Here is a 12,963-nt window from a genome sequence, read left to right on the forward strand (position 1 = left end):
TTAGTACATTTGTTGTGGTTTAATGGCTATAGCATTCTATTGCCCAGCATGAGGTTGTGGGTACAATTGCCAGCCATTCTCTGATAAGAAAGGAATGTAAAAAGCCTTACGTTTAAAGCTCTGGGTGGCGTGTTCAATGGTGAAAATTAATTTGATTCTTCTACACTGCGGCATCTAATAGCCACAGTGTTGTGTTAGAACGTTGAAACCCCATCACTCAATCACGGTTGAGATGTCCAACACCACAGGGTGAAAGTTCATGGTTTTCCTGCTTCAGGAAAACCCAACCCTTGTCAATCAGTCATCAGTTAACTATTTTGTACCATTGCCTCCGTTCCTTTTGTTGCGCTGTCATGGACCTGTGTCTCCTACCGTCCGTATGCTGGCTTTGTCGCAAAGATTAATCGCCTGGTGGCTGAACTTACCACATTTTGAAGCACAAAACTGAATTTCACGGTATGTTCTGGGCATGGTTGCTTACATTACATAATAGGAGGTGCTTTCCCAAGTTGGTAACGTCTTGAAATAACGGCTTATGTTCGTGCAATATAGTAATTGGACTAGTAGTCTGCAAGATTATTTTAAAGTCAACTAAAATTAGAACATGCCGCATGGTGCTTTCTGTGCCTTTCACAATCTTTAGGTTCTCTAGTTTGCTTGTGCCCAAATATAGAATTAGTACAGTAGAACTTCTGTTCATATGTTTTAGAAGAATTACGCGATAGAAAACGTACTAACCGGGAAAACGTACGACCCAAAGTAACTAAAAAAAATTGGCAGACTCAACTGTAGTTGACATTTGCGTAATGCGAAGCCTTGCACGAATTGTTACGGTCCGAAGCACGAAGGCGCCAATGCGCATCGAGCTAGTGGGCCTCCGGTGGGCTGAGACACATTTTGTTGTTTGTCTATTGCGTGGTGTTTTGAGACGTCGACGGTAATCCGAAACGAAATCGTGCTGGCGGGCAACGCTGGATGCCGCCGGAGCTGACATCACGCCGCCTGCAGCATGGAACGGCGGCACGTTTCGGTCATCAGCTACTGAAAGTGTGCCGTATGCTTCCAACGTTACTGTGCCTCATGTGCTATAAAATAGATAGGTGAAGGTGCTTATCACAATAGCGTTGGCGGTGATAGCTGTGAAAGCGGCATGTGACGACCCAGGAGGAGATTTGCTGGTATTGGAATAAGAAACTGAGTGTGCGCCGGCATTTTCCCCAAGGACGGGCAGGCGAGTATTGCGGGGAAGCTGATGCGATAGGCAACTACTGTTCTCAATCGCGTATGCCTCGTGCATTTTCTTGTTTACATGGGATCTAGTCGCTAGAAAACGTATCATACAATCACAGTTTGGCGATGTACTAAATGCTGGTGCCGAAAGATTGTATTTTCCGGGAACGTATGATTCGGTAAAAATATAAGCCTAGCCCTATTTGGGTCATTATTTTTTGTTCTCGATCGTGAACGTTGGTGCCGGGAAATCGTACGTAACGGGATCGTATCAACGAGGTTCTACTTTTATTTGTTAGTGTAAAAATCTAATGTCAGTCTGCTTGTGCCTAAATGTAGGACAGAGCTAGACCGAATGCAACTTTCTGTTCATGATGTTTCACTATGAATGAAATGGCTGGTTTTATATCTGACAGAAAATTATACTTCCATATTGTCTTTCTAGGTTGAGTACTATATTGTTTGTTATTACACCCCAGAAATGACTGCGAGTCATATGAGTGATTTTATATAGTTGAGGTATTGTTATTGTGCATAGCACCTTTTGCTGTGCTAGCTTCCTTTACTTGATGACTCCCAATACATTCCTTGTTATCTATCTCCAAGTATATAAAAAAACAGGGAATTCCAGACAAAATGATAAATTGTGCTTCCCAGTTAATATTCATAGCAGTGGCAGACATGAGAATTTGAACAGTAATTGCCTATATATTACTGGTTATTTTTTCACTTATGAATTTTCTAGATAAGTACATTAATTTGCTTCGTGTTATTGAAAATCACCGACTACCTACCTTTCAAATAAGCTCTTCGGTTCGCACGGCCCACAGTGTTTTGAGCTATGGCTTTATGTTCGGTTCGTGTGGGTCACTTATTTATTTATACATACTGTCAATCCCAATAGGGATTATAACAGGAGGGCAAAAAGGGAGACAGAAATTTAGTACAAGGCAAAAAAACAACAAACAAACATGATACTGCAACTAGACGTCGCCCAAACTACAGATGCAAGGCACACCGCAAACTCTACAAAGGTAAATTGTAGACAAAGTGACATTGGCACTTGAGTTAAATGAGAATAAAGGCAAAAATATAACACTGTTCTAAAATTGTGAGGCTAGCATATCGCTTTCAATTAGTTCAGAGAAATGGGCTAAGGATGTGCTACTGGTAATGGAGGGGTCAGGTTATTCCATTCTCTGATCGCCAGGGGAAAGAAACGAGAATTTGAGGGCATCTGTGTGGAATCTGTAAGAAGCAAGGGTATGAAAGTGTTTCTGGCGGGTAGTTCTTGCTTCGGATTGCTTAATATAACGGGACTTGTCTATATTTAGGTGGTAGTGTAATGTTTGGTACATTACCTTTAAGCATGCCGATTTCGCCCGGTTTTTTATGGTTAGTAATCCGGCCTTCTTAAGCAGTTCTGTAGGCGAATCTGTTCGGTTAAATTTGTTAAAGATGACCCTAAGCGCTTTTCTTTGCACTCCTTCGAGCTTGTTGGTTAGTTTTTTTGTGTACGGAAACCAAGCAGTGTTAGCGTATTCCAGGATGGGTCTGATAAGTGTATTATAAGGACAGTAACTTTGTGTTGGGTGGTGCTAGCTGCAATCGTCTTTTTTAGAAAAAGCAGTCTTTTTAGTGCAGATGATGTGATGTAGTGAATATGAGAATCCCATCGTAGGTCTTGTGACAATATGACACCTAGGTATCAGCAACACATATTACAATTGGGTTGAATTCAGCAAGTGCCCAAGCCATATCAGAAATGTAGGAATCTTTGAACTTATGGCTGGTTTTGAGAACAAATATCGAGAAACTGGTAGTAATATTCGAATCCCTGCCAAGCCTGTAACATGTGTCCTAAAGTACTTAATTAAAATATGTACTAGTAAAAACTTTAACAGTTTATAGATGAGCTGCTAAGCGTGACATCATGAAGATGTGGTGGAGCTGGGCCGCCATTTTGTAGCGATGCCTTTAAAGTAATAATGCCTTTTCGCGCTTATCGCGCTTTGGCAGTGGTCAGAGCGATGGTCCGCTCACGATATCAACGTTGATAACGCGAGCGGACCGTCGCTCTGACCACTGACAAAGCACGATAAGCACGAAAAGGCATTATTACTTTAAAGGCATTGCTACAAAATACCGGCCCTGATGTCTCATGTTACGTGGGCACAAAGAAAGTTTTGCCTGAACTTTCTTGGCCAACAAGATAGTAGACATAGGCAAACAATGAAAAGCAGAAGTGTCAATGTGTGCCTGTTTGTTTACAAATGTACAGTTTGGCAATTATCACACAAATTCTGATGTCTGTCCTTGCTATAAATTCTGGTTACCTAAAACTATTTTGACTCATGTATGCTATGCTCATTGCAGTAGCTCTATGTTTGTATCAATGAGTATTTTTGATAGGACATGCCTTGGTACTTGATAAATAAAGTTAATCTGCTGCACTTGTGTAAATAACTTGTCTCTTTCTCTCTTTACAGAACTGGACAGAGCCTTGGGGACCTCTGTTTTGTTCAATGAACTGCTCTTAAGAGTAAAGAAGGCAGATTGAGCTGTACATACATTTTACTAAGTTGCTGCAAGCTGAGCACAAACTGTAATAAATGATTCTATTATTTTACTCATTGAACTGTTGTTCAAGCATATTTCTTTTGTTTGTTTCTTCAATGCACACCACATCATTCTTTAACCAGGCAAACTCAAGAGAATGCTATGTGCTTTTTGTACTATATATCCTTGCACTGTTAGCTTACAGTAAACCTTATTGGGAAACCAAAGCTGTAAAATTTTTTTTAAGGGACTCTGAAACACTTTTTAAACATGTTGAAAATGTTGCTGATCTGTAGAAGAGGTTCCTGTGAAAGTACTCAAAGTTGGGTGAGTTGGTAGCTATTCATTATGATACTGCAGCACGCACAAAATAAACGAGGACACAAGGCAAAGGTAACACACAAGTGCTGACTCACAACTCAGTTTATTTTTGGAAAGGAAGTTGCGCCTTGGCAACCGTCTCGTCCTACCTGTTATTACTGTGGTTATCGCGGCCATATATCGCGTTTTTGGCGCAAGCGCCAACAACATGAGCATCGCGACTACGACATGTGTGAACGCGATGCGTATTCTGGTGGGGCCTCTTACCAAAGCCGTCGTTACGCTTCCCCTCCGCGCCGTTCCACATATCCGCCCGCAACAACCGAGACGCCGAATGGTTACCGCACCACCAGACGCCACTCACCTTTGCCCTTCCGCCTCTCCTCGTCACCGCTTCGGCCTGCCTCGTTCACCTCTGACCGCCGCCCGGAAAACTAAGTAATGCAGTTTTCGGAGGAAAAACTGCATTCACGGACAGGATTACAATTCCTCCAGTGCGCCCTTGTAATATGATGTCCGTGTTCGTTGAAGGTGTTCACGTTGAAGCTTTGGTGGACACCGGTGCAACTTTACCTGTTATGCATTCTGATTTGAGTAGGCGTCTCAGGAAAGTGACGACACCTTATGATGGACTAGCCCTGGTTGCAGCTCAAGGGAACACAATTCACCCTTCCGCGTTTTGTACAGTGTGTATATTCAGCGATGGCATCGTCCACTGCATACAGTTTGCTGTGCTGTCGCCCTGCTCCTACCAGCTCATTTTGGGATTGGATTTCCTTGCTTCTGCTGCTATAGGTTGTGAGCAAGGTGTCGTACATATGACCGACACCGACTATTCGCTCGGCGATGAACTGTACCAACCACTTCGTCTGCTCGCTGCAAAAGATACTGAGCTACCTCCAGGCTGTCGGCAAATTCTGACCATCATGTCCCACGTCATCGACCATGGCGATGTGTTAGTGTTACCTTCTGATCACAAAAGGGATAGCCATTGTTTCAGGTCTAGTTAGATTTGATAATGGTTCTGCGCTTCTCGCCGCAAGGAACACAACACCCAAGAAAATTCTACTTCCTAAAGGCACCACTTTGGCTTGCGTTGCTGATTCAGAGCCTCTCTCTGTCGTTCCCCTCAAGGCTGATCTCTCTGAAATCCCTCCTGCTGGACATTCTGGCTCTACCTCCGCTCTTGCTGCTGCAGTCAGCTCGGACTTGACCCCTTCGCAGACGCAACAGCCCCTTACCTTATTGCAGAAGCATGAAGGTTCATTTGACGCCCATTCTTCGACATTGGGACAGACATCCGACATAGCGCATCGGATTCAAACAGAGGGCAGATCCATCGTGCGCTGCCGGCCGTATTGCGCGTCTCTAGCTGAGTGCAAAATTATTGAGGAAAACGTCGCCGACATGCTGTAACGTGAGAAAATTCGCCCCTCTGCTAGCCCTTGGTAGTCTCCCATTGTTTTGGTCCGAAAAAAAAGATGGCTCCGTGTGTTTCTGTGTTACCGAGTGCTCAACAAGACCGCGCGCAAGGATGTATACCCCATGCCTCGCATTGACGATGCCCTCGATTCTCTGCAAGTTGCCGAGTACTTCTCCAGTCTTGATCTGCGTTCAGGTTACTGGCAAATTACAATGCATGAAGCCGACAAAGAAAAAGTTGTCGCAGTTTCACCTGAAAGGCAAAGCATCACTTGCAATAGGAAATTTGTAGAGAGCTATACGGAGTAATGATATTAGCTTTATCAGCTGTATAAACTTGGACATGCAGCAGCACCGGCAACACGCAGAACTATTGTCGACGCCGTCGGCGTTTTGCCCGCGTTCGCTCAAAATGCGTGCGGCGTTGGTGACTGTTGCCGGAGCCTCTGATATAAATAGGCACTTGGTGCCGCAGCTAAACGTCGCCTCCCTTCCCTCCCCCTCCTCCACGGCCTCTCGCACGCCGGAAGAAGGCGCGTTTGCTCTACATATATGGTGATTGTAAAGGAGGAAAGAGACGCCTACTTCTGCAGCCCTTAAGCGAGCACGGCGCAGAACACGCGTTTGTTCTCCGCCGTGCGTTCACTCCCCGTGAAAGCGCGCGCCCCTCGCGCCCTTTCACTCGCACATACAGCGTTCGGCGCGCGGCGACGATTTCATCTCCATTGACGTCATACGGAACCTCACGGCGACGGCGACGGCAGAAATCTGCTTTTGAGTGTCCATATAATTGCTATCGCAATAAAACAGCATTTGCAACCCCAGATGGTCTTTACGAGTTCGTCATGCCCTTCGGCCTCTGCAATGCTCACGCAACTTTTGAGCGCATGATTGACAGCGTTCTACGCGGCCTAAAGTGGAAGACCTGCTTGTGCTATCTGGATGATATAGTAATTTTCTCATCGACTTGTGCCCAGCACCTGCAACGTCTGGACGAGGTTCTCACATGCATAGCCAACGCTGGTCTTCAGCTCAACACCAAAAAGTGTAGATTTGCATGCAAGATGATCAAGGTCTTAGGTCATATTGTGAGCAAGGATGGTATTTGACCTGATCCTGACAAGATTTCGGCGGTGCTTCACTCTCCTCGTCCAGAAAAGACCAAGGAACTACGCAGTTTCTCTTGGCATCACTTCCTATTTTCGCTTATTCGCGACTTTGCCTCTATAGCTGCTCCTTTACACAACTTACTTCGTTCTGGTGCTCCCTTCGTGTGGTCACCAGAATGTGAATCTGCCTTCGACCAATCTGCCTGCGCCCTCACATCTGAACCTGTCCTGTGTCATTTTGATGAGACTGCACCCACACTCTTGCACACGGATGCTAGTGGCCATGGCATCGGTGCTGTGCTCCTCCAGTGAGACAACTCTTCGCGTGAGAGAGTCGTTGCATACGCCAGCTGCGTGCTCACACCTGCCGGAAAATAACTATACCATCACTGAGCAGGAGTGCCTAGCTGTCGTTTGGTCCGTCCAGAAGTTTCGCCCTTATCTCGACGGCCGCCATTTTACCATTGTTACGGACCATCACGTCTTATGCTGGCTATCCACACTCAAGAACTGGTCAGGACTTCTTGGTCGCTGGATTCTTCGTCTGCAAGAATATGACTTCGAAATAATCTACAAGTCTGGTAAGAAGCACCAAGACGCAGACGCTCAGCCGCACTCACTGATGCCTCTTCTACGGCGGTTTTGTCCTTCACCGCTCTTGATCATCTCATTTCGGACGGCCATGAATAATTTTCGTCTCAACAACTCGCCGACTCGTACTGTCGACGTATTATAGACCACCTTCGTGGAGCTTCGCGCCCGCCTAACGCACGGCTTCCTCGACAGCTGACACAATTCAAGCTGGAAAACTCCGTGCTGTACCGCCATATCGACCATCCTGATGGACAACGCTGGTTGCCCATACTACTTCGTTGCCTTTGTGTGTGTGTCCTTCAGGCCTTTCATGACGATTTGACTGCTGGCCACCTTGGCATCCAGAAAACTTAGGACTGCATTAGAAGTTGCTTCTACTAGCCTGGCCTGTCTACCAGTGTGGCGAGATACGTCGCTTCCTGTGCCATTTGTCAGCGTCGAAAACAGCAAACATCAGCTCCTGCCGGGCAACTACTACCAGTCATGTCCTGCGAAACCATTTGAGGTTGTTGGCATCGATCTCTATGGGCCACTTCCCATGACTCCCGCCGGTAGTCGATGGACAGTGACAGCCGTTGACCACCTGACGCGCCAAGTTCAACATCGGCTTCCAAAGTTGCTGCCTGCATTCTTCAATCCATAATCCTGCGCCACGGCGCCCCTCGTGTCCTGAGCGACTACGGAATGACATTCCTTTCCCAACTGGCAGGCGAAATGCTCAGAGCCTCTGGCGCCACTCATAAGACCACATGAAGTTATCATCCTCAGACCAACGGCCCGGCCCGACTGAGCGGTTTCATCGTACACTCTCTGACATGATGGCCGCCTATATACAACCAGATCACAGAAATTGGGATACAATTTTGCCATTCGTCACCTTCGCGTATAACACTGCCGTTCAACGCACAACCGGTTACTCGCCATTCTACCTTGTTTATTCCGCACCCAGTTCTCGATGTTTCCTTCTTCTCTGCCCCTGTCGGTCCATCTCCATCTTCCTGCGAAGAATGTTTCCCGCCTCGCCCCTTGTCGCCAGCGTGCCCGTGTCAACGCCGCAGCCAGACAACGGGACCACAAGGATCATTATGACGCATCTCATCGCCTAGTATTCTACCAGCCTGGCGATGAAGTGCTGCTCTGGACACCAGTTCACACACCTGGGTTGTGCGAGAAGTTCCAGTTTCAGTTTATTGGCCCCTACACGGTCCTGGAAATGACTTCTCCCGTTAATAATCGTGTTAATTTCTCCCGTTAATTTCATGCCAAAAATGGTAAAAAATCACTTGCTCTTGTCTCTGCAATGTCGGCATGCAGTTTCATCGAAAGCAGCGATGCCCACCAACAGCTACTGGCTGGTTTCGTGATCACTAGCTAATTTCATGATTGCAAGAACATTCTCAGTAATACTATTATTGCTAATTTTGAGTTAGATATGTCTGCGATCTCAAAAATACAGAAAAATAATTTCATCTTCGCACTGCCGGTCTACACTACAGCCGAGACACTCTACTTTTGGGTGAGGCTTTGCCTCCTTGGCATCTCTCCTGTGTAGCTTCCAACACGCTAGAGAAGAAGGGAAAAAGCCACTCATCGGTGCAATAACTACTTCTAACTCCGCTTATTCTTCAAGGATTCAAAAAATTTTTGCTGCAGGAGATTTGTGGGGCTATGTACTACGTTACACTGAGGTCACTCTACGATTAGTTAGAAAAGTGTTTCAGGGCCACTCTAACTGCAACCTGAGGTGAGTCGCTCTAGCCTGTACGGATTTTCTGCTGGCAGTTACTACCCCAGATGAAACAGTCTCATGAAATATGGAGCATGTGCTCCGGATGAAACATTCTTTTGCCACGATTCGATTGATTGGTAGGTACAAGGAAGCAACAGAAAATTCATTCAGAGCCCAAGGAATACTCATTAAATCTGCACAGTAACAAAGTTGTATTCATAATTGTAGCTTTCATTCAATTGTCTACAGCATCAGCAGTCCTGGTACCAACAAGCGACAACGTATTGGCACAATGTCGACGCACTTCATACGAATCGGCAATTTCGCATTCATTTCCTGTTGCCACACGCTCACATAAAACTGTTCCAAACAGCACCACTTCTCGTTTTTCATTCACAGTTCCTGTTCAAGGCGGAACTTTCCACGCATGCTTTTAGGCAAGGGTACGATGCCCGGGCAAGGGACTTGTCCTGGCACCTCGCAGATGCAAAATTTGTCGTAGTGTCGGCCGAAGTTGGCTGGCGTGTCTTTCTTCTCGCGCATCAGTGCTTCCTTCTGTAGCTGCTCAGTCGTCTTGCCCAGGGTCACAAGCATTTGGTTTAGGATCTCTTCCTTGCTCTTTCCGTCTACGTCCATGACGACCTCTTTGCCGTCTTCGAGCCAGAACCTGGCGAACGGCGTCGGCGTCATGTTCTTGAATATGGCGACCTGTACGTCGGGGTTTTTGTACTGAACCTGAGGCAGAAACCAAAAGACGAAATCTTTCATGCCTTCGTGCCGATCCCTGGCTCTTCCAGCAGTGTTGTAATTCAGGCTCATGATTTTCACTCGGTCCTTGAACACCAGGCGACCTTTCTCAAGATACTGCAGAGTCCTCCGAACGGGCGCAGGCCCTCGCATGAAAGACATTTTGCCTGTCTGTTTACGTAGCTTTTCTCAATTTTCAAGGAAGGTTACAGTCTGGAAATAAAATTAACGATAAACTTGCACACTACGCGACACGGGCACGTTGATCACAAGCACGGCTCTCAAACACATGGAAGTTGGTTCTTTATTCTAGACATGGATGTGAAATCCGGCTTGGCTTAACTTCATTTTTAGCTTCAAACTGGATTGACTTGGCTTCAAGGTTGGGTGGGCGCGACGTATCTTGGTGACGTGTTTCTGGCTTTTACGTTTTGGGCACCACCTAAGCTTTTGAAGCATGGCCTTCGAGATAAGCTCACGTTACTCTGAAAGTTCAGAACCATTTATTTTTTTTTAATCTTTGAGTTTGCGTCAAGCAACAGTTAGACCTTTTAGGAAGATGCCAGTTTTCTTGGTTCAAATAGAAACCTACTAAGGCCAAGGAAAGCGCTGCATAAGAAAATGTGCACTGTAAAACCGTAAAATATGTCTATAAATTATAAGGTGGTACAGCGGACTCCGTTAGGCCGCTAGGTGGCGCATAGTCTGAAGCGGTGCGCAAAAAAGTAGCGAGAAGACTGGGTAATTTGTTGAGTTGTTTTGCAGTTGTTGAGATGTGCGTGTGTACGCTCGTTTGAATGTAATGGTTTGCGTGAGTAGCTGAACTCGGCGAAATATTGACGTTGTCAGAAATTAATGCAAGGATGCATTTACGTGAGTTGCCGGCAATTGGCCTCATTCTTTCGGTTTTCGCTACGCTCGCCGCAGCGGGAAATGACCAAAACGTCTGCACGGACAGCATTGGAGCCGTGAACGGGCCCGTCATGTTCAGGTAAACTGCCAGTCGGCGTGTGATTTCTCTAATTCCGGTGCGACCTTCTAAGGTGGCTGCTGCTTTTACGAGCTGCCCGGGCGGTTGTCAAGGTTTCTCGGGCTCACGCCCATTTGAACTGCTAGCGCTTGTAAATACGGAACGACTGCTCGAAGAATTCCCTGGAAGCAGCAGGGTTGGTGGTGTGTCCGTGACTCATGCAATCTCATCACAAGCGCGTGCGTTTCAATGGATTCGCGGCGTCATGTGATTGCCCAACGCCTGCGCGTGACACTTTTCACCGTTTAATAGTGTTATGTGCTTTCTTATACGTTTCTTTTACTGCTTTCCTTCCCATTTATCACATTCGCGCGAACGAACGCGTGGTTTCTTTTTCGCCGTGTAACGCGCACATTAGCAGCGCTCACTTCCGTTTCGTGGCAAATAAAGCAAGGTGAAGCATACCTGCGCACGTAACGCACTTTCAGCGCTGTGTTAATGTGCGACCTGCTCCGGTTACGATTAAAAAGTATGCCTAAAAAGAGGAAGCCTCGCGCATGCCGAACTCGAACATCGCGTGTCTGCGCTTCGGTGTCAGCAGGCTCGTCGACACGAAACCTCTGTTGTGTCACCTGTTGGGCGTATTGTCGCGAACAGTAGAACCGTCAGACAAATTTTGTGATTCCGCTGCTGTCGTTTCTTGTTCACTTCGCAATTCTAACGTCAGCATCCGGACTCGTGGCAATTGCCGGCCGGATGATGTCATTGGTTTTATTCGCAGCGGCTCGGGAATGTTTTCGCGCTTAGAACTTCGGGCCGTTGACTTGACTTAAAAGGAAAAACGTAATTCATTGTTCGTGAGCCGCGCATCATTAAAGCCGTGCGGGCAGTTTCGCATTGACGTCTGCTTTTCTCTAAACACAGTATTGCACATCTGGCGAAATTTTGACACTTTTGCTCCCGCCGCTTCACTCGCGGGCCTGTGGTTCGGGCTATCGCTCCTCTGCATGTTGCTATCGCTGTACTGTCACTTTGTTATCTGTGTTGACAAGGGACGTGTCTACACAGCTTGGGAGAAGCTGCGGACCCTGTCCTCCTCTATCTCGTGAGGACGCAGTTGAGCCAGCTTAGTCATGGGGCTTAATAACTTCATTGGCTACAGCTTGATCCGCGAATTGTGTTTAGTTTCTGTATCGCCAACAGCATTTTTATTGCAAGCTACCACGCGATAAGGGATCCTCAATCGACTCCACAGAGCACTTAATTATACCATTGTCAGGTGCACACAGATAGCATCTAACAGATTATTTCACGAGATGGCATGTAACAAGAGCTACTGCTCATTATTCTTATCCAGCAGTTTCTAGATGTGTGTCCAATATGCATCATTGTGTGGACAATACAGTTTAAAAGAGTTGAATGCTGGGCTAGTTAATATTTTGACATGAGAACCATCTTGAAATAGACCACAACGGGGTGGCACTACAGAAGGTTCTACTTTGCGCCTGTGTTCGTCTTCCTTTCTGTTGTGCCATCCCATTGCGCGCTATTTCAAGATGACTCTCATGTCAATACAGTTTGATTTCCATTTTCCTGCTGTCCAATTGGTTTGTAGTAAAGCTTGAAGGTTCTTGACATTATCTGGATAAATTTCATTGTGACCTCTCCTGCATTCTGACATTTCGGAAGAATTAAAATTCTAGTTTTCCTCACGTGCAGTTAGGTTCCATTTGCTGACAAGTTATGAAGCTGTGCAGGGACATTCTTTTTGTTGGGTGTGTATCCTGTTGCCAGTTTCTAGCAGCTGGGGATACACTGAAAGTAACAGCTCAACTTTTTTTTTTTTGCTGTTGCCTTGCTGGCTGCTTTGATTCACATGAGCATATTGTGCCATATATTTTAAAAATTCCTCTTGGTTGGTTCGTAATAACTTTATTGTTAAAATTCCTCTTATACTAAAATTGCTGCTGCTTGCCACGCAGTAAATCTTGTTGTGAGATGTTTCTCCTTTTTTTTTGATAATACGGACTGGTAAATAACACGCATCAGTAATACTTGTCCTTAATGAGCAATGAAATTTCCTCCATGGTAGAAAAAAATAAAAAGCTTGAAAGCTTTTGTTGTCCTTGCGATAAAACCAAGGCACATTAAAGCAGCACTGTTTTTATAATTCAACTGAGAACAAAGAATCAAAACATCATTCTCCACTTGTGGAAGTTATTGCTCAGTTTTTATTACGGCCTTGATGAACGCTTGCCACAAAACATGCCAAGTGGAGAACC

General features: G+C 45.9%; 3 protein-coding genes across 3 annotated transcripts in view; 2 read left to right on the forward strand and 1 right to left on the reverse strand.

Annotated features, from left to right (window-relative positions):
• LOC119460702 (nucleolar pre-ribosomal-associated protein 1-like) overlaps window positions 1–3,868 on the forward strand; it is a 68,700-nt gene extending 64,832 nt beyond the window's left edge. Inside the window, 1 exon segment of the mRNA XM_037721763.2 lies at window positions 3,720–3,868. Coding sequence (XP_037577691.2) covers window positions 3,720–3,790 — 71 coding nt within the window. The 3' untranslated portion in view covers window positions 3,791–3,868.
• Window positions 3,869–9,157: 5,289 nt separating this feature from the next.
• LOC119460704 (probable 28S ribosomal protein S25, mitochondrial) lies at window positions 9,158–10,033 on the reverse strand. The gene has a single exon (XM_037721765.2). It carries the CDS (start codon window positions 9,871–9,873, stop codon window positions 9,358–9,360), a length of 516 nt encoding a protein of 171 aa, XP_037577693.1. The 5' UTR covers window positions 9,874–10,033; the 3' UTR covers window positions 9,158–9,357.
• Window positions 10,034–10,448: 415 nt separating this feature from the next.
• The window catches only part of LOC119461963 (cation-independent mannose-6-phosphate receptor-like), an 84,226-nt gene continuing 81,711 nt past the window's right edge, over window positions 10,449–12,963 (forward strand). The window contains 1 exon segment of the mRNA XM_049672416.1: window positions 10,449–10,702. Within this exon segment, the coding sequence (XP_049528373.1) occupies window positions 10,575–10,702 (128 nt within the window). The 5' untranslated portion in view covers window positions 10,449–10,574.

The sequence above is a fragment of the Dermacentor silvarum genome, chromosome 8 (assembly GCF_013339745.2).
Source record: "Dermacentor silvarum isolate Dsil-2018 chromosome 8, BIME_Dsil_1.4, whole genome shotgun sequence".
Lineage (NCBI taxonomy): Eukaryota > Metazoa > Arthropoda > Arachnida > Ixodida > Ixodidae > Dermacentor > Dermacentor silvarum.

What these genes read in the sequence shown, in the direction of transcription:
- LOC119460704 (XM_037721765.2), bottom strand. Translation starts at nt 9,873, where the DNA reads ATGTCTTTCATGCGAGGGCCTGCGCCCGTTCGGAGGACTCTGCAGTAT.